This window comes from Penicillium pulvis (assembly GCF_028828015.1).
Source record: "Penicillium pulvis strain IBT 33274 chromosome Unknown scaffold_8_segment0_segment0, whole genome shotgun sequence".
Lineage (NCBI taxonomy): Eukaryota > Fungi > Ascomycota > Eurotiomycetes > Eurotiales > Aspergillaceae > Penicillium > Penicillium pulvis.
In genome coordinates, this window is record NW_026643080.1 from 105881 (window position 1) to 127720 (window position 21840).

At 50.7% G+C, this 21840-nt stretch overlaps 13 protein-coding genes across 13 annotated transcripts; 7 read left to right on the forward strand and 6 right to left on the reverse strand.

Moving 5' to 3' along the window:
- Positions 1 to 49: 49 nt before the first annotated feature.
- On the forward strand, positions 50 to 890 carry N7503_009422 (uncharacterized protein; the record flags this gene model as incomplete). Its single annotated transcript, XM_057068968.1, has 4 exons — positions 50 to 151; positions 209 to 323; positions 373 to 551; positions 600 to 890. The coding sequence occupies 4 exons, from the start codon at positions 50 to 52 to the stop codon at positions 888 to 890; spliced, it is 687 nt and encodes a 228-aa protein (XP_056915579.1).
- Positions 891 to 1170: 280 nt separating this feature from the next.
- N7503_009423 (carboxymuconolactone decarboxylase family protein) lies at positions 1171 to 1785 on the forward strand (the record flags this gene model as incomplete). Its single annotated transcript, XM_057068969.1, has 1 exon — positions 1171 to 1785. The coding sequence occupies one exon, from the start codon at positions 1171 to 1173 to the stop codon at positions 1783 to 1785; it is 615 nt and encodes a 204-aa protein (XP_056915580.1).
- A 417-nt stretch (positions 1786 to 2202) lies between these two features.
- N7503_009424 (putative LON domain serine protease) lies at positions 2203 to 5135 on the forward strand (the record flags this gene model as incomplete). Its single annotated transcript, XM_057068970.1, has 3 exons — positions 2203 to 2662; positions 2724 to 4971; positions 5023 to 5135. 3 exons carry the CDS (start codon positions 2203 to 2205, stop codon positions 5108 to 5110), a joined length of 2796 nt encoding a protein of 931 aa, XP_056915581.1. The 3' UTR covers positions 5111 to 5135.
- Positions 5136 to 5612: 477 nt separating this feature from the next.
- Positions 5613 to 7187, forward strand: N7503_009425 (glycosyltransferase family 69 protein; the record flags this gene model as incomplete). The annotated part of the gene is made up of 1 exon (XM_057068971.1): positions 5613 to 7187. The coding sequence occupies one exon, from the start codon at positions 5613 to 5615 to the stop codon at positions 7185 to 7187; it is 1575 nt and encodes a 524-aa protein (XP_056915582.1).
- A 306-nt stretch (positions 7188 to 7493) lies between these two features.
- On the forward strand, positions 7494 to 8621 carry N7503_009426 (class I SAM-dependent methyltransferase; the record flags this gene model as incomplete). The annotated part of the gene is made up of 1 exon (XM_057068972.1): positions 7494 to 8621. The coding sequence occupies one exon, from the start codon at positions 7494 to 7496 to the stop codon at positions 8619 to 8621; it is 1128 nt and encodes a 375-aa protein (XP_056915583.1).
- Positions 8622 to 9025: 404 nt separating this feature from the next.
- Positions 9026 to 9432, reverse strand: N7503_009427 (uncharacterized protein; the record flags this gene model as incomplete). The annotated part of the gene is made up of 2 exons (XM_057068973.1): positions 9026 to 9290; positions 9389 to 9432. 2 exons carry the CDS (start codon positions 9430 to 9432, stop codon positions 9026 to 9028), a joined length of 309 nt encoding a protein of 102 aa, XP_056915584.1.
- A 1068-nt stretch (positions 9433 to 10500) lies between these two features.
- Positions 10501 to 11810, reverse strand: dspC (dual specificity phosphatase YVH1; the record flags this gene model as incomplete). The annotated part of the gene is made up of 4 exons (XM_057068974.1): positions 10501 to 10936; positions 11005 to 11355; positions 11471 to 11692; positions 11767 to 11810. 4 exons carry the CDS (start codon positions 11808 to 11810, stop codon positions 10501 to 10503), a joined length of 1053 nt encoding a protein of 350 aa, XP_056915585.1.
- A 350-nt stretch (positions 11811 to 12160) lies between these two features.
- On the reverse strand, positions 12161 to 13689 carry N7503_009429 (putative MFS glucose transporter; the record flags this gene model as incomplete). Its single annotated transcript, XM_057068975.1, has 2 exons — positions 12161 to 13525; positions 13594 to 13689. The coding sequence occupies 2 exons, from the start codon at positions 13687 to 13689 to the stop codon at positions 12161 to 12163; spliced, it is 1461 nt and encodes a 486-aa protein (XP_056915586.1).
- Positions 13690 to 13961: 272 nt separating this feature from the next.
- On the forward strand, positions 13962 to 15630 carry N7503_009430 (tRNA-dihydrouridine synthase family protein; the record flags this gene model as incomplete). The annotated part of the gene is made up of 2 exons (XM_057068976.1): positions 13962 to 14093; positions 14158 to 15630. 2 exons carry the CDS (start codon positions 13962 to 13964, stop codon positions 15628 to 15630), a joined length of 1605 nt encoding a protein of 534 aa, XP_056915587.1.
- A 319-nt stretch (positions 15631 to 15949) lies between these two features.
- N7503_009431 (hydroxyacyl-thioester dehydratase HTD2) lies at positions 15950 to 17084 on the forward strand (the record flags this gene model as incomplete). The annotated part of the gene is made up of 3 exons (XM_057068977.1): positions 15950 to 16360; positions 16416 to 16546; positions 16601 to 17084. 3 exons carry the CDS (start codon positions 15950 to 15952, stop codon positions 17082 to 17084), a joined length of 1026 nt encoding a protein of 341 aa, XP_056915588.1.
- Positions 17085 to 17202: 118 nt separating this feature from the next.
- Positions 17203 to 18390, reverse strand: N7503_009432 (uncharacterized protein; the record flags this gene model as incomplete). Its single annotated transcript, XM_057068978.1, has 2 exons — positions 17203 to 18313; positions 18362 to 18390. 2 exons carry the CDS (start codon positions 18388 to 18390, stop codon positions 17203 to 17205), a joined length of 1140 nt encoding a protein of 379 aa, XP_056915589.1.
- Positions 18391 to 18793: 403 nt separating this feature from the next.
- On the reverse strand, positions 18794 to 19725 carry N7503_009433 (uncharacterized protein; the record flags this gene model as incomplete). The annotated part of the gene is made up of 2 exons (XM_057068979.1): positions 19531 to 19725; positions 18794 to 19471 (listed from the first exon to the last, which is right to left on the reverse strand). Exons 1-2 carry the CDS (start codon positions 19687 to 19689, stop codon positions 18794 to 18796), a joined length of 837 nt encoding a protein of 278 aa, XP_056915590.1. The 5' UTR covers positions 19690 to 19725.
- A 172-nt stretch (positions 19726 to 19897) lies between these two features.
- N7503_009434 (DUF890 domain protein) lies at positions 19898 to 21647 on the reverse strand (the record flags this gene model as incomplete). The annotated part of the gene is made up of 10 exons (XM_057068980.1): positions 19898 to 20326; positions 20375 to 20638; positions 20690 to 20780; positions 20831 to 20960; positions 21010 to 21083; positions 21137 to 21235; positions 21282 to 21292; positions 21345 to 21420; positions 21470 to 21517; positions 21568 to 21647. The coding sequence occupies 10 exons, from the start codon at positions 21645 to 21647 to the stop codon at positions 19898 to 19900; spliced, it is 1302 nt and encodes a 433-aa protein (XP_056915591.1).
- Between the last annotated feature and the right edge of the window lie 193 nt (positions 21648 to 21840).

Here is a 21840-nt window from a genome sequence, read left to right on the forward strand (position 1 = left end):
ATTGCCTGCAATTCTGATTTGAACACCTTTTTCCTTTTGTCAAGCCATCATGATTTGGATTTGGGGCCTCTTCGCGTCGGTCGCGGCCGCCAGTGTGGATGATTTGGTTGGGACTTGGACTACCAAGTCCCGCGAGGTGTTGACGGGTCCAGTATGGCTTCCATTTGGACTAATTCGATACCTAGCGTGATTATTGACAGAAAAATAGGGATTTTACGACCCGCTGAACGACAAATTCCTCGAACCGAATCTCACCGGCATCTCCTACTCATTCGACGCGGATGGACACTATGAAGAGGCTTTTTATCGCGCGATAGCCAATCGTAAGACCCGAAACTATATGGTGATAAAACATATACTGATCGATTATAGCGACCGACCCATCCTGCCCTGCCGGAATCATGCAATGGCAACACGGATCCTATGTCGTACACGTTGATGGAAGTTTGACTTTGACACCCATTGCGATTGATGGTCGTCAATTACTCTCCGAACCATGCAAACAGGATACCGGGCAGTATACCCGCTACAACAACAGCGAACACTTCAAGGTAAGCGAATGTGGTGTTTTATGAAGGTAGCTTGTCTAACGCCCGCAGGGATTTGCGACTTCAATCGATCGATACCATGGTGTCGGGCGACTTGATCTGACACAGGCCGATGGGAAAATCATGCACCCCATGTACCTCGTCTATCGACCCCCAAAAATGCTTCCTACCAACACCTTGAATCCAAGTCCCAACTCTCACAAAAAGCGGGACTTCTCCGGATCTGGGCTACACAATGGGTTCAACATGATCATCAAGGAAGAGCTCTTGAGTCCGGACCGATGGTGGTGGTTGGGGGTATTAATGACCTCGCTCGGCGGCATGGCCTTTTTTCTTTCGTAATCTTATAATGGATCATACTTTGCAATAATATTGTTTTCAAGGATGCATAGATGGGATAAATTACCCCGGATTTACAGGAAATGGTATAGGGAAAGAGCTTATCCGCCCACGCGGGATTCACCTTCGGTAATTGCTCAAGTGACGACACTGGAATTACCGATGTCGGTTCTCTAATGTCATAGACCTCTCCATCACCAAAAAAAAAAAGTCGATGTACCTATCATTCCCGCGCAGAATCACACTTTCAAGACTTCCTTCCCTCGGCTACACTAAACGCACAATGCGGCTTCCCTACGCCCCCAACACCCCACCAAGCGATGCCCCGGCTGATACAGCCGATATCTACGCCCGCATCGCTGAGCGTCGCAACCCCCGCCCACTGATTCCTCTCGATCTATCCCTGCTGCACAGCCCACCCGTCGCCGATGGCTGGAATAGCTTCATTGGTGCAATCCGGACCCGTACCATCGTCGACCAGGGAACCCTCGAATTCGCCGTGTGCCGTGTCGCCGTCTTAACCGACGCAATTTACGAATGGAACGCTCATGCCCCACTGGCGCTCAAGGGTGGTATTAAACCCGAGGAGCTGCATGCTTGCCGCACCATCCCATCGACTATTGAGGGTGATCTATCTCAACTCGAGAGCAGCCCGCTTACACCGCAGCAACAGGCTGTTTTACGGTATACCGACCAGATGACTGTGACTGTCAAGGTGCAGGATGAGGTTTTTGCACAGCTGAAGACTGTTGGATACAATGATCGGGAGATTGTGGAGCTTACGACTGGCATTGCTGGGTATAATTGTGTGAGCCGAGTTTTGGTCGCTCTCGACGTGGGTGAAAACAATGCTCGTGAGATGAAGAGTGTTGATCAATTAGTTGCTGAGCTCAAGTGAGGAGAAACAAGAAGATAATACGCATTTCCTCTCTCATATTGCCTGTGTTTCGCACTCGAAAAGGGCTAGTGTCCCTAGCCCTGACTAGGCTTGACTTAAGTACAATCGACTGCATCTAATTTATTAGTGATCGCCCATAGATCAGAAGATAAAAGAAACGTCATGTGACTCGTGGCGTGATGTTGGTCTGTGCGACCGGGGTATGTTGATGACTTTCCCCCGGTTCTCTTATCTACCTATGACGGACCTCGGTAACCCCGGCCTCCACTTCTCCTCTTTTTGCCCCCCTACTCCCTCGCACATCACCAAACGCATTGACTTCTCGACCATTTGTTGTACCTGATCTTTATATCCCGATTCTCCTACTATCCTGCGCCTTTCCCTCCCCAAAAACCTGATTCTCCGCGGCAATTCAGCATGGGTTCCAGCGGTAGAACCATCAAGCTTCCACTCGTGCCACTGGCCAAAGGCACCGTTTTGCTGCCCGGTGTGCAGCTGCGCATCCCCGTGTCGAACCGCCCCGACTTGACCAACCTGTTATCGTCTTTAGTAGACAAGCCCTCCAAACGTGATACCCAGATTACTTTCGGATGCATTCCATTCAACTCGCCATTCCTGAGCCGCGATGGACTGCAGCTCATCGAGGGGGATGATTCAGATGAGGCACAAAAGGAGGAATACGACGCAATCGATGTAGGACAGGCGCGTAAGGAGGATATCTTCTCGCACGGTACTGTGGCCAAGGTCATCGGTGTTCAGCGCCGCGCCTACTCGGAACCGTTTTTGCTCGTCCAGGGAACGCAGAGATTCACCGTGAGGAAATTTTTGCGTGACCGGCCATATTTTGAAGCCGAGATAGCCCTCCATGATGAGAGTAGTAAGTGTGTTCGAATATTACGGGCGGGAAGACAGTCCCGACTAACCAAACTCTTGGCTAGCCACCTCTATCCACGGCGACTCGGAAGCCGCCGAATTGTTCCAACAATTGAGACAGCTTTCCCGTGAACTTCTCACATTATTACGCTTATCATCCCTACTATCGGCCGCCTCAACCCGATTGTCGCCACTCGTGGCACGGAAGTTTGAACTGTATATCGCGAAGACCGAGTTAGGTCAGGCAGGGAAACTCGCGGATTTCATGGCCGATGTATCCGATGCTAGCTTTGAGGAGAAGCTTCGAATCCTAGCATCATTCGATGTGAAGGTTCGACTCCAGAGAGTCGTCGATATCTTGACTCGCCAAGCACAGCATATCAAGAGCAGTGTGAAAGTCACGTCCATCACTACTTCCTCTTTCCCATCCAATTCTGGGATTGACATTAGCCAGATTGACCCGCGTGAGCGGGAAGTACTGGCACGTCGTGCCATGGCAGGTCTGTCAGGCCTCACACCACCAGGGCCTGCCGGTGCTCGCGGTGGCAACGACCAAGAAGAGAAGGAGCCAAATGAGGTTGACGAGCTACAACAGAAGCTCAAGGATGCGCAGCTTAGCCCCGAGGCCCGAAAGATCGCCGATAAGGAGCTGAAGCGCCTGCGCAAGATGAACCCCGCGAACGCGGAATATGGTGTTTGCCGAACCTACCTGGAGAATCTGTCAGAGATCCCATGGACAAAGGTGACTGAGGATCAGCTCGGTGCAGAGACCCTAAAGTTAGCCCGAAAACAGTTGGATGAGGATCACTACGGATTGGAGCGGATCAAGAAGAGATTGTTGGAGTATCTGGCTGTCCTTCGATTGAAGCAGTCGACCAATCAGGAGATGGAACGGGAGATTGTCGGCATGACCAAGGATCTCGATGCCGCTTCATCTGGAGACCTCGAGAAGGATGTTCCGTTGCTGTCGGAAAGCGATCGCGTGGCTATTGAAGCTCGGCTTGAGAATCTCAAGTCGAAGCGCATGACTGATAAATCCCCGATCTTGCTCCTCGTGGGACCTCCCGGAACTGGTAAGACCAGCCTAGCCCGGTCAGTAGCTGCCTCCCTTGGTCGCAAGTTCCATCGAATTTCTCTCGGTGGTGTGCGGGACGAGGCCGAAATCCGTGGCCACCGACGCACCTACGTTGCGGCCATGCCCGGCCTGGTCGTGAATGGTTTGAAGAAGGTCGGCGTGGCCAATCCGGTATTCCTTCTCGATGAGATCGACAAGGTTGGCGGAGCAAATTTCCAGGGAGACCCATCTGCGGCCATGCTGGAGGTCTTGGACCCGGAGCAGAACCACACTTTCACGGATCATTATATCAACATCCCCATTGATCTTAGCAAGATTCTCTTTATTGCGACTGCCAACTCGCTGGATACAATCCCGGCACCTTTACTGGACCGCATGGAGACCATTTCGCTGTCAGGATACACGACCGTTGAGAAGAGGCACATCGCCAAGCGTCATCTGATACCAAAGCAGATTCGATCCAATGGTCTATCTGAGGGACAGGTTCACCTATCTGACGAGGTGATTGACAAGACTATTACCTCGTACACTCGCGAGTCTGGTGTTCGGAACTTGGAGCGTGAGCTTGGCTCTATCTGCCGTCACAAGGCAGTTCAGTATGCCGATGCTGGTGACTCTCAGCGTCCAGATGAGTACAACCCAGTCGTCAGCGTGGAAGATCTGGAAGATATCCTTGGAATCGAGCGCTTCGAGGAAGAAATTGCTGAGAAGCACGGGCGTCCCGGTGTAGTCACAGGTCTTGTGGCGTACTCAACAGGTGGTCAGGGAAGCATCCTGTTTATCGAAGTGGCGGACATGCCTGGTAATGGTCGTGTCCAACTGACTGGTAAACTTGGCGATGTTCTGAAGGAGTCCGTTGAGGTAGCTCTCACATGGGTGAAGGCTCACTCCTTTGAGTTAGGCCTCACGCATGACCCTAATGAGGATGTCATGAAGAGCCGTAGCCTGCACGTCCACTGCCCGTCGGGGGCCATCCCCAAGGATGGACCCTCGGCTGGTCTTGCTCACACCGTGGCTCTCATCTCACTCTTCAGCAATAAGGCTGTCCCTCCGCAGATCGCCATGACTGGCGAGATTTCGCTGCGAGGTCGTGTGATGCCTGTTGGCGGAATCAAGGAGAAGCTTATTGGTGCTCTCCGCGCCGGTGTCAAGACTGTGTTGCTTCCCCAAGCCAACCGTAAGGATGTCAAAGACGTCCCTCAGGAGGTCCACGATGGCCTGGAGATCATATATGTTCAGTAAGTTACCCGAATATCTGTGTTGATTCTTCGATTCTGACATGCATGCAGACATATCTGGGAAGCCCTCGGAAAGATTTGGCCGGATGCTCACTGGCCTGGCCAGCAGCATGTGAACTTGATCGAGAGCCGACTATAGAAGTTGTGCTTATCACCACGCCACCTCCATTGTTCATCTGTTGCTCGATTGTCGTCTCGTACTTTCAGCCCCCTCTCGACTCTCATACTCCCATTGTTCTTGCATAGCGTGTTTCATAGTTATCTACTTTTCTTTTTCTTCTAGCTAAACCATCTCCTATGCACTTATGCCAACTGGATTTACTTCCCATCTATATATCTCATGTAGCTACTTATTACGACTGCACTTTAGAATGCAATTGGCCAATGGCATCAATTGTAACCAGTGCAAAAGAAAATTTCTCGTCATAATTCGCATGGTGCTAGCTCGGTACTTAGCTGTGCTTTGTTGGAGGCCGTTGTGGGGGGAGCGCTGACATAAGCAGACCCTTAATCCCTGAATTTACAGGCCTCCGCCCCCCAATCTCAACTCCGCAACAGCTTTGGGGGATGTCACTCACTTGGCCTTTTCATAATTGCCTCCCATTTGTAACCATGGGCTGAGTTGTGATCGCCAAGTAGTCATGTCTTCCCGCCTTCTTCATCCAGACGAGTACGAGCTCGCGTCACGCTCCTCGGTCGACTCCGATGGGACCTTCAATCTAGACGAGGCCGATTTCGAGGCTCAAGTGCCTCCTTTCTCCAGGATCAGCAGAGTCGCACCTGGCCGATTCGCTTGGTTACGCCGCATCCTGTCAACTCCTTTCGGTGGCTATCGCCGCATAAAAACCAATTCTCGACCTGTCTTGACATCCTCGTCACGCCCATGCCTACCGCGCATCTTCTTTCGTCGCCGGTGCTGCTACCTTCATGTTGTCTTCGGGATTGTTCTCGCTCTCGTCGTCTTGACCTCCATCGTCCGCCCATCCTATACGAGTCCTCCTGCACACTACGCCACTCTTCGTGCATCTGCACGGGGTACGAACCATGCCGGCCGTGGAAATCCCCGCAACGAGAAGGTTTTCATCGCCGCCAGCCTATACGACCGGGGTGGCGAGCTCGCCGGAGGACGATGGGGAATTCAACTGCTACAGTTGATTGATATGATTGGCGACCAGAACGTGTTTGTCAGTATTTACGAAAACGATAGCGGTGCGGATGGGGAAAGTGCACTCCGTGAATTAGAGAGGCAGATTACTAGTCGAAAGGACATTGTGTTCGAGGAACACCTGGATCCCAAAAGTCTACCGACAGTGACCATCCCTGGCGGCGATCAACGCGTCAAGCGCATCGAGTATCTGGCGCAGGTCCGAAACAAAGCCTTGAAACCTCTCACCGACGACCCTAATACTCGTTACGACAAAATTCTCTACCTGAACGATATCCTCTTCGATCCCGTCGATGTCTTGCAATTACTTTTCTCGACCAATGCCAATGAGGATGGCGTAGCCCAGTATCGGGCTGCTTGTGCTGTCGACTTTGACAATCCCTTCAAGTTTTACGATACATATGCCACCCGAGACCTTCAAGGATATAGCATGGGTCTTCCATTCTACCCATGGTTTTCAACAGCCGGTAATGGTGAAAGTCGAAGAGATGTTCTGCAAGGGAAGGACGCCGTGCGCGTTCGGAGCTGTTGGGGCGGTATGGTCGCGTTCGACGCAAAATACTTCCAAACTCCCCTGCCCGAGAGCACATCACCAGCTCGCTTCCGATCTGGTGCCGATTTGTTCTGGGAGGCATCTGAGTGCTGCTTAATCCACGCCGACATTCAAGACCCTCAGACCAACGTGGATGCCATTACGGATACAGGAATTTACATGAACCCCTTTGTCCGGGTCGCATATGATGCCCGCACACTCTCTTGGCTCGGCGTGACGAGGCGGTTCGAGAAACTGTATTCTTTCCTCCATAATCTTGGTAACCACATTGTTGGTCTTCCCTGGCATAACCCTCGGCGCACCGAAGGCCCGGGACAGAGCGTGCAAGACACCGTGTGGATCCCCGACGTCGCCCAGGATGGCGGCGGGTCATTCCAAGTAGTTGACCGCATTGCTGGCAATGATGGATACTGTGGTCGTCGGGGCTTGCAGGTCATCGTGGAGGACCGACAGCCTGGACAGAAAGGGTTTGAGAACATTCCTGTGCCATCGATCTAAAGTGTATATATTGGATCTGAGCATATGTCTGTTGAAGCTAGACTTGAGACCCTTCACTATGAATATAGAACCAATACGCGTACTGACGATACCAACGCAAATGGTTAAAGTGCGTCCGCGTGGATCCCCACTCTACTGTTGCTTGGCTCTAACCGACTCCAGATTAGCGTGCTTTGGTTAGACAAATCAGTATTGATTACTGATTCAATTCCTCGAGGTTTGAACGGTGTCATGACTAGGTCAAAGCTCCGGATTCCCGGATTCTGTTCTCCATTGTGGAACATGCCCCTCACCCAGTCGCTCAACATGACATTCAAATTATTCCGTAGCTCGAGAACGCTAACATCCTCACTTGCATATTCTCCGCGTTGCCAACCACGCGAGGCCTTCCATTTTTTCCCACTGCCCCTCGGACAGAGAAAGTTTTCTGCCATACCACGTCTCTTCAGCTCCAAGGAAGAAGATAGCACCAACGTGTGGAGACTCACCCAAGATGACGAAAGTCAATACTGGCATGGCTACCTGACAACACGCCCGAAGTACACCGACGACTTCTACCAGATAATATATGACTACCATGCTGCCCGCTCCAAGAACCCATCATTCTCTGTCGCACATGACGTGGGCGCGGGACCAGGCCATGTCTCCGTAAAGCTGAGCGAGCGATTCTCTCATGTCGTCGTAAGCGATAACAATGAGAACCACATTGACTATGCAAGGAGCTCTCTTCTCCAACCGGATGTTCCGGCATCGCGGTTCTCATTCGATGTCGCAATGGGCGAGGAGCTCGGATCAAGACACCCCCCTGCGTCCGCAGATCTGGTAGCTTGTGCGCTCATGTTCCCGTTGATGGACACGCAAGCCGCGTTACAGAGTTTCCGCTCTCTTTTGAAACTCAACGGAACTCTTGCGATCTGGTTTTACGGACGTGCACACTTCTCGGAGGCTGAATATGCCTCAGCGTGCCAGCCACTGTTGAATGCGATAATTGATCATCATTTTGGCGGTGTGATCAAGGGAGGTGGGCCGGAGCACCAGGCGGGGTGGAAGCGTGCAGCCGATGGAATGGCCAGTTGGTTAGATTACATCCCTTTTTCCGAGGCGCAATGGGGATCTGTGGAGCGACACAAGTGGAACTCGTCATGGACAACTCTCCCGTTCTTTGGACGGCCTGCGTGTGATTTCCCTGTTGAGCCTAGAAGTAGTGTTACGGAGAATGAGCTGGTGCTGAAGAAAGAGGACAGGGAGCTTTGGAGAAAGGACTGGACTGTCAGTGAGCTGAGGAAGTTTGTTGAATATATCTTTCCATTCCAAAGCATGGATGAAGAGCCAGTGAAGCCACTGTGGGAGCAGCTGCAGGTGAATATGGGTGGTCCTCACGTCAAGCGAGCATTTTCCTGGCCAGTACTTCTTATCATGGCATCGAAGAAGTGAGTCAAGTCAGATCAGATGTGCTACGAGAGTGTAATCTCCCTATTCTCCCTTCTCTGGCCTCACTATAACTCACTATGACTCTGATCCGGCGTTATCTGAACTAGTATGAACCTTGAACAGAAAGGCAAGATCCTTGCTCGTGGTTCATTCTCTAATCTCCTAGAATGCTATGAATCATAATCGGACATACATTGTCATTCCCATCAATAGCATAACTGAAATCTAGCCGGAGATATAGGGTTTTTGTCTTAATTTAGAGATAAAGGGATATATTACATAAGAATAATGAATGGCAACTACCTCCCAAAGCTCAAAGCAAATCCGATGGCTTTGCGAGACTCTTTTGGAAGCTCAATGTATCCGACCTCGTCTCCTCTGTTGATTTTCCTAATTAGGCGAAACGACTAGACACAAATCACGGGTGCAGGTAAATCCTCAGTTGCACGCATGAAGTACAAAGTCCCTTTGGATTTGTCGGTTGTGTAGGCACCTGCTTTCGGGTTGTCACTGCGATTGAAATAGGTACCAGCGTCAACATTCTGGGAAGTGGTATTGGACCAACCGTGTTCAAAGGGAGCTTGTGCATCGAAAGGGGTCTCGTCATTGGAACCGAAGTCGGGGAAGTCCTCCGCAGGGACTTGGAATTCCCATTGATAATCGATCTTCCGTCTGCCCAAGTACAACGCCGGCCTCTGCAAAGGATCAATCTGTAGCAGGCAAGGAGCTATCACACTCCGGCCGGAACTGGTGACCTGACAGCTGCATACCCCGGGGCCGTGGCTAGCCCAACCATGATCAAAGAGGCCTTCATGTTTTTGGGTAGGGTGCAGATATTCAAGTTGATGAATTGCTGGAATTCTCCAGGAGTGTCGGTCGATTCGATTGAAGTAGGAAATGAGATGGCTGGTAGAGGGCTCGGTTTGGAGCTTCGGAAGTGGTAGAATGAAGTTAGCTCAAAGAAAACGAGGTCGACAGTCTCTGGAAATGTCTCTCTTCATATGGGTGTATGTATAAGCACGGATGCATTTTAAGAGTTGGGATTATACCGCAGTATGATCAGCAAGCGTGATCAGTCCAGATTCAGGAAAAGAATTATGTCCGAGGACTATGTCCTAAGTGTACCACGGTACCCATTACTATTGTATTGCAGCTCGTGTTGCAGCTTAAGCGACTTCACAACGAAAGGCAAGACGCGGACCTCTACCTTTTGAAATGAACTTGATCATAAATAGAAATATTTGATACTCAACCATTGCAGTTCCGATTGATGGAACCTCATGGTGCAAGGGATTATATGCTAGTTAGGATGTTGTAATTTGACCAGAGTTTGGCCAAGACTCGTCCAGATCCGAGGATCACACCCTAATGTAGGGAAGGTATACTGCCATCTGCTATTCACAGTCTATTGTGGGACTTCGGGATGCAAGGGACAATATTCACCGTTACATAACTTCATTGAAGTATGACTAAAACATGATTAGCACAGTGGAGTCAGGTAGTCTCTTGAGAATAGTCTGATAGTGTATATAGTTACCTCGAAAGAATTAGCTCTTGGGTACTTAGGCAGCGCTCACATAATTCAGAGTGAATCACATTGGCAATCAATGATGATTCTGAGCGTCTGCAAAAATGGCCTGAAATTAATTCGAGGAACCTGACTCTGACACTCATCAACCTTGTAGAGAGGCGGCACTAACAGCAGGATCTGGCAGAGGATGGTACCTGTGATGACCAAAATGACCTCCCTCAACAATGAAATACATATATAACGCCATATGAGGGACATACATTAGGAGCAATAGATCACACACATCACAAGTCGAAAGTCCATGGGGGTATTTTTTTGCAATTCATGACTAAAGCCATTTACTTCTGTGCATCACAAATTTCCACGTCCAGAGCCAGGTACATTATTTTCAGCAGGCCGCATTCCCGGGGGAAGACGAATGCCAAGTGCACCTGGAGGAGGGTTTCCTCGTGTCTTTGGCTTGTTGGCGATGTCCACACGAGCCTTAGTCAGACACAGAGCAGGTACCACCCAGCTATTACAGCTACATTGCATACCTTGCCATGCAAATTTGCCGATATTGGCTCCACAGGTAGGGTTGGGGCAAGACAAGCGGCCAGATAAAGGTGCGTCTCCAGAATATTGTCCATTCGGGTCATCAGCACCTGCCGCTGGGAACAGGCTCGAGCTCATCCACTTCATGGGATGTAAGAAAATATGTGCGCAATCAACGTTGGAATGTGCCCGAACGTTGCTGCGCTTTTCCTGCTCATGAGAGATGATGTATTTTGATGATGCAATGCCCCGCCTGTGATAGTAGATTAGTTTCCTAGTTTCTTCTTCACACCCCTGTTTCTAGTTGAAGGCAATACGAACCGGCATTTGCGACACTTAATCTCCACTTCTCCCTTATCCTCAGACTGTGGCCGCATAGGCTGCTCATCTTCAAAGCGCACTGATTTGATTTCCGGAGCACGACCACATGCCACACTGTCCTCAACCTCCCGACGATATAGCCACCGTTGGTAGACTGGGTGGGTTATGACATCATCTGGACATCCCATTTCATGGTACAGCTCTAGCTGCTGCATGAAACCATCATTAGGCTCACATAGTGGCCGTCCTTGTTTGATGATCTCCAAGGCAGATTGCGGGGTAAGCGCACTGCGCTGCTGGTGGAGTAAATAAGCAATACAGACTGATGCGGATCGGGATTTGCCCATGGCACTTAAGAACAGGTTAGCTGGAACAACTTACCGTGATGAGATAAAGCAAGGAATATGGAGCAAATGAGAGACTCTCCCCTTGGAATCAAATGAGAAAGAGAAGAAAGACAACTCACCAGTGAACAAGAACGCCCCCATTGGAATCTAAACCGGATTGAATAAACTTGATTGCCGCTGGAAAGTGTTCGAGAAGGTTTTCATAATCAACATCATCAACATCAATTTTGTGATGTTGAAAGTTTGAAAATAATTCCTCAGAAGGACTGAGACGCAGCACAGAGACAACATGGGTGATATTTTCTCTTTCCAGAGCAGCTTTGTTCTTCAAAGAGAGTATGCTGTAGGGTCCTGTCAGCCGGATGTCGTATAAAGGCCCACTCGGCAGAGATCTATCAGAAGTAGAGAGACTAACCCTCCAACATAGATGTTGTGACCAGGAATGCGATTCATGGCCATTTCGATTGCTGGGTGCATAAGAGCAAGTAGCGTGGTGGGGGAACAAGCTTTAATATCCGTAAGGTCGAGATCTTTGGACGTAGAAGCAAGCACTTGCCAGTCAATGATGTACCAGTCTCATTCCGAGGCTTGATTTCAGAGGACCGAGGTTTAAGCCTCATTTGCCAGCCCGAAAAGGGATATTAGGGCAAGGGCAACAGATAGCCAGGTGACATTTATGCCTTAGGCCACTAATATATTATTGCGGAGGCGCCCTGCATGATCTAGTGGAGACTACGGTTGCTCTTCAATCGTCCTTTTCGATAAAAAAATGAAACCGGATTTAAGGACGTGATCTAATGGGGTTTGATCTAATCATCCCGTCGTGCCACTCGGCCCCAAACCTCATCTGCGTTGGCTTTGCCCCGGGTCTCTGGAAGGATTCGGTAAAGAAGCACCCCCAAGACTCCCGCCATCGCCGCAAAGATCCAGTACACCCTGCCCTGACCACCCAGCGCATCATTGACAATGGGGAAAAATTGTGCGACAACAAATGTAGCCATCCAATTGACTGATAATCCCCAGCTTTGAGTCGCACCAACTGCCTCCGGCCCGACCAGCTCAGACGACAGTATAAAGGGAACCGGTCCTAGTCCCACCGCAAAACATGTCACAAAGAGCAAGCATGCAACCGCCGAGACAATCTTCTGCTGAAAGGCAAACCCAAGGGCCAAGAGGGTTGAACAGCAACCTAGGCTGCTGATACTGAGCAGCAGGCATGTCTTACGGCCAATGCGATCGGGCAAAGGCATGCATGCCAGCGTTGCTATGAGATTGATCACGGAGGTGATGATGGTAAGTAGTGCGGCCCCAGTGGGCAGAACGGTCTGTAAGATGGACACACTGTACATCACAAGACTATTGATCCCGGTCAATTGCTGGGCAAGCATGGAAATGACGACCGCAAAGATGGCGGGTCGATAGTATGGATCTTGTATGGCCCGAAGCATTGTGATTCCCGTCCGCTTTGGAGCTTGATTGTCTGAAGGTGGAGGAAGGAGTGACTCTTCTTCGCCGGACGTCGGGACAGCGCTGGACTCCCCCAAAGCCGCTATTTCAGCCTCTATGTCCGCATTCGAGCCTCGGATGCGTTGCAAGACACGCCGCGCCTGACTTATCTGGTGGTTCTCTGCCAGCCAAGCTGGGCTCTCAGGCACCAAGAACAGACCCACGAGTTCTAACACTCCCACGGTACCCGCCGCCGCGAGTATCAATCGCCACATGCTATCATGGCTCCAGAAATAGCCGAGAACTTGTGACGAGAGGATTCCAACATTGATCATCACTTGCGTGAATACCCCAAACAGCCCACGGGACTCGGGAGGAGCAACCTCAGAGACGTAGATAGGGCTCACCACGAGGGCAGCGCCACAGCCGATCCCGGATAAGAATCGACCAAGAGCAAGTAGGGGGATGGTGGGTGCTAAAGCCTCAGCCAGAGGTCCCAGGATGAAGAAGACCGTTGTTGCTTGAAGTGTGATGCGACGTCCATACTTGGTCGAGACAGGTCCTGCCAGCAAAGCCCCAATAAATCCACCCAGTGTGTATATCGATGAGATCAGGCCGAACTGGGATGAATCCATGTGGATACATTGCGGAAGACCATAGGAAACAGCATTGGCTCCAATGCTCTTCTTTTCACAAGTGATCACTTCCTGGGGTGCATTCAGTTCGGCCTGTTCATTGTTAGTGGAAAGTGGGGACATCGGGGATACTGCCGCTTGCGCGATAAGATCATACGTACTAAGTGGTAACCAAATTGAAATGGACCCAGTGTCGCGATGAGTACGATGCAAACCAGGTACGATGTCACTCTCAAGGGAGTCGACTCGTTCGCCATGATGAGCGACGAGGGCCAGTGATTGTAAAGAGAGACGTTTCCCCAGGAATGACGATAAGAGATAAGAGATTGAGAATTGTAGTTCCGCTCCGAGATAAGGAGAACGCCGCGCGAAAAAAAAAAGTCTCCAACTCCCCGCGCCAATCTCCGCCTTGTTGTTTCTTCTCCTTTGTTCGAGTTCAACAGTCAAAATAGGTCTCTCGAAGCGAATCGCCCCGCTAGTCCCGTGGTTGGGCCGTTCCCTCCAGACAGCGTCTCGATTACCCTTCCAAATGGCCTCTAGCGATGCGCCGAACGGCGTCACGGTGTCTGCCGCACCCAAGAAACTACAGGGCAGACAATTTTACGAAAGTATCGGCAGTCCCAAATATATTGTCGCCCCTATGGTTGATAGGTCAGAATTTGTGAGTGTTGCTTCGTTTCAGTCCAATACACTACTCATGTACTAATCGATTGGATTTCTCTCAGGCGTGGCGCATGCTCACTCGATCCTTTTTACCCGCGGAAGAACAGAAATCTTTACTATCTTACTCCCCCATGTATCATGCACGTCTCTTTGGTGAAAACCCCCGCATGCGCTCCCAGCATTTCCAACCAACCCGAGGGGCGGCTGGCGAAACGACAAAGCAAGATGATCTGTTTCTCGACGGCAACCCGGCCTTTGACCGACCTCTCTTCGTCCAATTCTGTGCAAACAACCCGGACGAGTTTTTGGAGGCAGCGCGTTATGCAGCACCCTACTGCGATGCTGTCGACCTGAATCTGGGCTGTCCACAAGGCATTGCGCGGAAGGGCCACTACGGCGCTTTCCTCCAAGAAGATTGGGATTTGATCTATAAGCTTATCAACAAACTCCACACTGAACTCGACGTGCCGGTCACAGCCAAGTTCCGCATCCAGGAGACTAAGGAAAAGACTTTGGAGTATGCAAAGATGATCCTTTCCGCGGGTGCAAACATTATCGCCGTACACGGACGCAGGCGAGAACAGAAGGGTCACGAAACAGGTGTCGCAGATTGGAGCTACATTCGCTATCTGCGTGATAATCTACCCCCCGACACTGTGATCTTTGCGAATGGAAACATCCTCAACTACGATGACATTGAGCGGTGCCTTGAGGCAACAGGCGCTGATGGTGTCATGAGTGCCGAGGGAAACCTTTCTGATCCGACTATCTTCAGCAAACCACCAGCGCCCGGCAGCGGAGGACGGGAATACTGGCGGGACCGTAATGGAAAAGGCGGTTACCGAATCGATGCGATTCTCCGTCGCTACCTCGACATTATCTACAAATACGTCCTCGAGCAACCCGTCCCCGAAAGAAAGCCGCTTTTCCTTCCTTCCGACCCGGTAGACAAGGCAGAAGAATTCAGGACGGACGAAGTTGACGGAGAGGAGGATGGTCCAGCCAAGAAGAAACAGAAGCGTGATAAGATCAAGAAGCCAAACTCTCCCAGCTTGGGTGTGATGCAAGGCCATCTGTTCCAAGTTCTTCGGCCGATGGTTTCCACTCATACCCACGTCCGAGATGCGCTTGCTCATTCACGACCCGGTGACATGCCCGCCTTTGAGCGGGTCCTGACTCTTGTGGAACGAGCAATCAAGGATGGACTGAAGGAGTACGAACTCACCCCTGAGAAGTTCGAAAAGCCTCACGATCCCACATTGACTGGGTCAAAAGCTACAATCGCTGAGTACGGTCGCCCTTGGTGGATTTGCCAGCCGCATATTCGGCCCTTACCTGAAGAAGCCCTGGAATCTGGAGCATTGCAACTAAAGGGCAATAAGGAGAACAAGAAGGAGGAGAAGGCCGCAGGGAATGCAGAGACACAGAAAGCTGTTCAAGCCCAAACCCCGAGCTCTGACGATGTTGCGATTTCTGCTGACGGTGTCACCGATTCTTCAGCAACCTTGACTCCTGATAATCTTGTCAGTGGTTGAGAAGCATTTAAAACATATAACTATAGTGTAAAGGGAGTGTGTCATTGCATAGCGTTTAGAGGGTTACTACCTAAGTACATATCCATTGTTACATTGAAGTTACTGTGTGCCTCTATTCATAATATACCCTATAATTATCATACATTAGCAGCCAATGTATCAACATTCGAAGCAAGCATGGTCCATAATCTTGAATCAAGTGGGTCCGGGCATAAAGCCGACTTGCGGCAACTTAATGTGCTTCCCCGCGTATAAAAATTGGAGATGGCGTACATGCTCCCCAATCTTGATTCTCTTTGCTCCAGCGCCTGATTGCAATATGCCCACACTCCTAGCACGTCTCCGGCCGTATCTACAATCACCGGTGAAATTGACTACAATTCGGAGCTTCACCATCTCCCACAGTCTACGCGATCCCGCCGCCGCCGATGTAGCTGCGTCATTCCTCTCGCGCTTTCAATCATTAGGGCCCCAGACCCGCACTCAAACACTAGATGCAAACCAACTTCAGCTTTTGACCCTCACACTCAATCGACCCTCCCTTTTTCCTGGCTCTTCCTCGCTCTCCAATGCCCCAACGGGTCCGCCAGCCGAAACACCCGTTCCACCCGGATACCATCTAGTATACTTTACCCCTGCTTTCTTGGAGACCGAGCTCGGTGCAGACGGTACAGATGCATCATATAACCCCGACGCGCCCTTTACACGCCGTATGTGGGCAGGTGGTGAGGTGCTTTGGCCGAGGAATCCTGAGGGGGAAGCCCAACCTCTTGCGCGTGGGGCAGGAGGTGCAAGAGACAACACACGTATTGAGTGCCGATCACAAGGTTGTCAAGAAAACGGGTGAAGATATGATCGTGGTCGGAGTCGAGAAAGTGTTTTCGAATGGACAGGGTGTCTCTGTCATTGATCGGAGGTGAGTAATCGACCTTGTCCATCAAGTATGCGAGATATTGACCCGTGAGTATAGGAACTGGGTATTCCGCAAGGCCTTATCACCGCCATCAACGTACTCTGCGTCAAATGATCGATTCCCGCCCTCAAGTTCTCATACTGCGGTCCCTAAGCAGACCGCGATATCCACTGAAGGCAAAACCCATTCGCGGACCTTTGTACAGACTCCAGCGACTCTCTTCCGATTCTCTGCATTGACCTTTAATCCGCATAAGATTCACTACTCACTTCCCTGGGCGCGTGATGTCGAGGGGCACAAAGATGTAGTCGTTCATGGGCCCTTGAACCTGATCTCGATCTTGGACCTCTGGAGGGATACTCAAGGTAGAAAGATCGCGGATCCCACTCTAGTGGTGCCTCGGCGCATCTCATACCGCGCCACAAGTCCGTTATATGCCGGTGATGAGTATTCGGTGAAGTTGCAAGAGGAAGAAGATCGGGCCAAAGTGCAAATCGTGGGGACGAATGGAGTGGTCGCAATGAAGGCTGAGATTGAATAGACATTTTCTTTGTTTCTAAATGAAAACGTCATTTTCTTTGTATATTAAGCTATATCTCATGCTCCAAGTCAGTATAATCGAGAATTTTATGTATTTGTCTAATGTATATACATCCGCCTTAATCCAAACCTTCGGTCACTCCGCGGACGAACTCATTCGCACTCGTCCCGAGTTGTGCCAGGTCCACTCCTCCCTGGCCTGCCATTGTCCGTGACATGGCTCGAGCCACTTCTTCCTCCTCCCAGATGTTGTTCACTACTGCTCCTTTCTCAGCCGAAGAGCCACCTTGGCCCCCGTTGCTCTCCACAGCCACCACGGTCTGCCAATAAAGATCATCGCGCGATTTCAGCGCTTTATCCCGAACAACGGCGTTGCGCGTCACATTGACCGCATGAAGCTTTGAATTGGCCCCGGTAACCGCGGCTAATGCGACCGACACTGCTTGATCCAGATGTTCCACCGTGGATGGTGGCTTAAAGAAGAATCGGTTGGTAGCCGAGAGGTAGATGATGATGGCGCATAGAGTGTCGCACATGGTGAATGCGAGTGGCCGCAAGAGTGCCATGAGGTTATAGAGACCAGTAGGAGGAATCTGACCCGCGCGCACTGCGGGGGATGCCGATTTCACGGCATCATATGTGGCAACCACATAGAGATCCACGAAAGCCAGCGCCATACCGGCGAGGGTAAACTTGGTCCGCCAGCGGCTTGATTCCCGTCCCCCGAATGGTGCGGATGTGGCAACGGCGAGGATTAGGAGATGTAAAAGATGTGGTCGGAGCACGTTGGCCGGCAGGTAGTATAGGAGGTAGGTATAAATGTTGTCGAAGGAACAGTACTGGCAGGAGGTTAAGGCATCGGCGCCAAAGGTGAGGTAGACCTTGCGAGCGCCAAGAGAGGTAAGCTTGTCTCGAAGCAGGGTGTCCGCATCGGTCAGTAAACCATCAGACCGAAGCCTGGTGAGCCGGTGAAAGATCACATCGATCGGAGTATTGATTCGTGAGCGAGTGAGGGCGAAAACGTTGACCTCGGGCGCATGAGGGTTAAAAGGTAGGCTGAGAATAAGGAAGAAGACAATGCTTCCAAACAAGAGGTTCAGTGCTCGGTTAGGGGCGATGGGGAGAGGACGAGGAGGTGGGCGACTGGCGATAGAGACTCGTAGGGCCCGGTAGGCTCCAAGTAATCGGGGTAGAAGGATTGGACCGAAGAAGATCAAGAGGGATTTGATGCTGTTCGCGATTAGAACCGAAGCGCGAATGGGGTTGCGGAGAACCTACGTTCCCCAGGAGATCCCGACTCCAGTCATGGTGAAATTGGAGAAAGTTGGAGGATCTATGTCATTAGACTGAAATAATCATGGAGTTCGAGAGACGGAGAAGAGTAAGTGGCGGAAGTAAGAGGTGTTGGAACTTGACAGATTATCAAATGAGTTCGATGTTTCTCCCCACCACAACCTCACCCTCCGCAACAACCCAACCATCACACCCAGATATTCATGCCCCAAAAAGACTCCAATTCCCTGTCTTCGAGGCAACCGCAACCTAATTTGGTAAATTACCTAAACGCAATTAAGAACCGCCAAACCTGATTGCGCTTCTGCCAGTAGTAGAGACCACTTGTGACTATGACTATACATGTGAAAGTGTTGTAATTCCGTGATGGTCTATATACAAGTTGCAGTGCATACATCAATTCACAGGTCTAGAACCTCATAGCTTAGCCTTGCCAGGCGCAAAGTTTGAGCCAGTACCCTTGCTAATGGCCTCGACGATCGCATCTACACTGTTCAGGATCCAGGTATTACCTTCATCACTGGCCAACCAACGGGCACCTTCCTCGCTCTCAACATCACTAGCCCAACTTCCATCCTCCAATGCCTTCCGAAGTCCAAATACATGAGAAAGCACTTGAGGACCGACACCCGTTTGTGCGCGCAGACAAGACACGGCCACGATGGAGGTCAACACGCGACCGGCCGAGGCACCGGTAGATCGTGTGGGGTCGGAGAGGAGGGCACCATAATTACTATGCATGATATGGACGGGAAGATCGGGGTGCGATTCGGCAAGCTTATTGTATAATTTGTTCTCGAAGGGTCGGTAGATCGAGTCCCAGAGTGCTCGGCCGCGCTCGCTGATCTCGGTGATGTTTGCTGGTGTGGGAGCGCGGGTAGGGGTGCGCGATAGCTGATTACCGACAGCCTCCGGGAGACTAGCCCTAAAGGCATTCAAACAGTTGATCGTTCGTGGAATTCCGTTGAAGCTGATACACTTCAGTCCCACCTCGCGCATGAGCTCGGCGGTTTCGACATTATTGGATGTGGAAGAGGCGAGCTGATAGAGGACGGCGAGGGATTCGGGGGAGTTCATGGTCAAAGTGGCAGCGGTCTATACAAGTCAGTACACTTAAATGTCGCTCTTCTGCATGCTTGTAGTGCGTTGCTGACCGACAGCGCGATCCATGACGGCTGTGAAAGTTGCTGGGCCTGGGCCGTTTGTTGGATCTTAGAGTAGACCGAGGCAATATTGGCGGGCGCAGGCACAGTGTGCGGCCTGGCGGCAGGAGCATTGATCAATGCTTTTAGGCTGCTGGAGAGTCTTGACATGGTGAAGTCTTGTATGTGAAAGTTGCGAAGAGCAATGGTTTAGAAAGACGCAGTCTCGCGCAGTCCCGAGGTTACGATGCGGCATCCAGAAGTGAACGCCGAGGACCCCACAGTCTACCCGAACACCCGAGATACGGATTATACTACGTAGACAAGTCACGGCTGTTTTTGGTTCGCAGTTCTAGCAATTTTTGCAGTGTCCGATGTTCTATATCTCCAATTTCCTCTTGAGCATCCCGCAGAAGCTCTCGAATAACACGCTGTCCGTTCCTCGGGTCCAGCTAATCAAAACTTGGACTTGATGTGTTTCAGAGTTCTGTTCTCGAACCAGCTTCAACTGAACTCGAACCCCCAACTCCACTTTCACCGGGATAGCCGCCAATCTGACTGGCGCACCACCTTGCCCAGCAAGCTTGAACTTGCGACGTGCCTGGCGAGACCAGACATTCTCAGGTGCGAATCCAACGCCAGCGCTACGGGATTGGTCCCATGTCCAGTACCAGGACAAGGAGCTTAGCTCGGTGTCCATAGCGGCAATGGCCGCATCGATTGGGTTTTTGGAAGAAAGCACGAAAGTATAGTCAGCGGGGAAAGGCAATAGGTGCTTTGGGAAGCCCGGGATTCCTCTTGCGATGCTCTGCGCGATTATTAGAAAGGCTAATGCCATTTAATGGGACTGTCTTACCATTGCAGGCCGCATATTCCCCCACGACCAGGCAACGGCCCAGCGCTTTGTTTTGTTGCCCTGCACAAACTCGGTCACGGCATAGTTGTGGTTTTCACATTTCATCAAGTTCTCAACGATCGTAGTCACACTACTCAGCTTACCTAGCATAGCCGTATACCAGTTTATCCGATCCCGCAATTGTAGACTCTCGTCAATCATGCGGGTAACAAATTCAACCTCTCCCCCGGAAGTGATCATCTCCACATCAGCTCCAGTGCATGTCTGGAAGAAATCAGTAACCGACTCTGTGATTTGAAGGGAATACTGTCTTACTGAAGAGGGAGCTTGCGATTTTGCCTCGGCGGATGCGGCCATTTCCTCGTGTGAGGTGTAAAACGGTGGATTGCACATGGTGAAGTCCAGGCTAGATAGATGTCAGTCACAGAGTCCTCATAGATGGGCATTTGCTTTTACCTGTCATGGCCCAGCGTTTCAAGTGAAAAGAACGAGCCATTGGGATCAGTTTTTATAATTTGAATCCGTGACTCGAGCCCATTTCGTTGAATGTTCTCTTTGGCCGTCCTGATGTTGCTTTCGTCAATATCTGAATCGTGTTAGCCCTGTCAGTCTGCTCCGGCCAGCGAAGCCCATACCGGTTGCTACAAATTTCCACTGCGGTCGAGTTCTGCAGCCCAGTAATGGATAAATGCTGCAGCACCCTGTTCCGCTGCTATTCGTTAGCTCAGCACACCAAAAAGCATGTTCAAATTAGCGACATACATGTCTAGGCCTAATACTTCCCGGTCCGGGTTGTATCCTCTTTGAACTGTTCCTTCTGTGGAGTCGAGGAGGCCTTGCACCCAGAGAATGTAGTTGAGTCTATTTTGTTAGGATCTCTGGAAGTGTGTAAGCCTGGGCTGCTTACCTGTTGGGCACCTAGAACTTTCTGTTAATATTGAATCACTATAAGGGATGGGTCTGTACTGACAGGGGGACACAATCGATCCCTGGGAAGTTTGACCTCGAGGCCAAAATCACGCTTCAGCAAGCTGATGGTCAATTGTCTGTAACGAAATGAGCCTTCGTGGTGAAATCGTCGATTTCGTATCATACCGAACAGTAGCTGGGTCATTGAAGTCCACTTGATTATTTGGTTTCAGCCTGATCGTTCTCAGCGTCTAACATTCCGTGTGATCTGGAAATGCACGTACAATTTGGCAAAATCAGGCGACTGTAGGGCGAGTGCCTCGAAATCGATGTCATCCTTGTAGAGAGAATGTGCTGACTCCATTTTTGTTCCGTTGTGAAAGAAGATAAGTGGCAGACGACGATCGTGGCGGTATATGAAGCCCCACTTTTTCTGCACTGGTGTAATGCCAAGCTCAATTGCAAAATGTAACTTGAGTATTTCGTGGTCTTGAATGACGGAGCTGAGAAAGCATCTAAAAGAGAGAACTTTGAATGAACGATTCCAAAGTTGCATA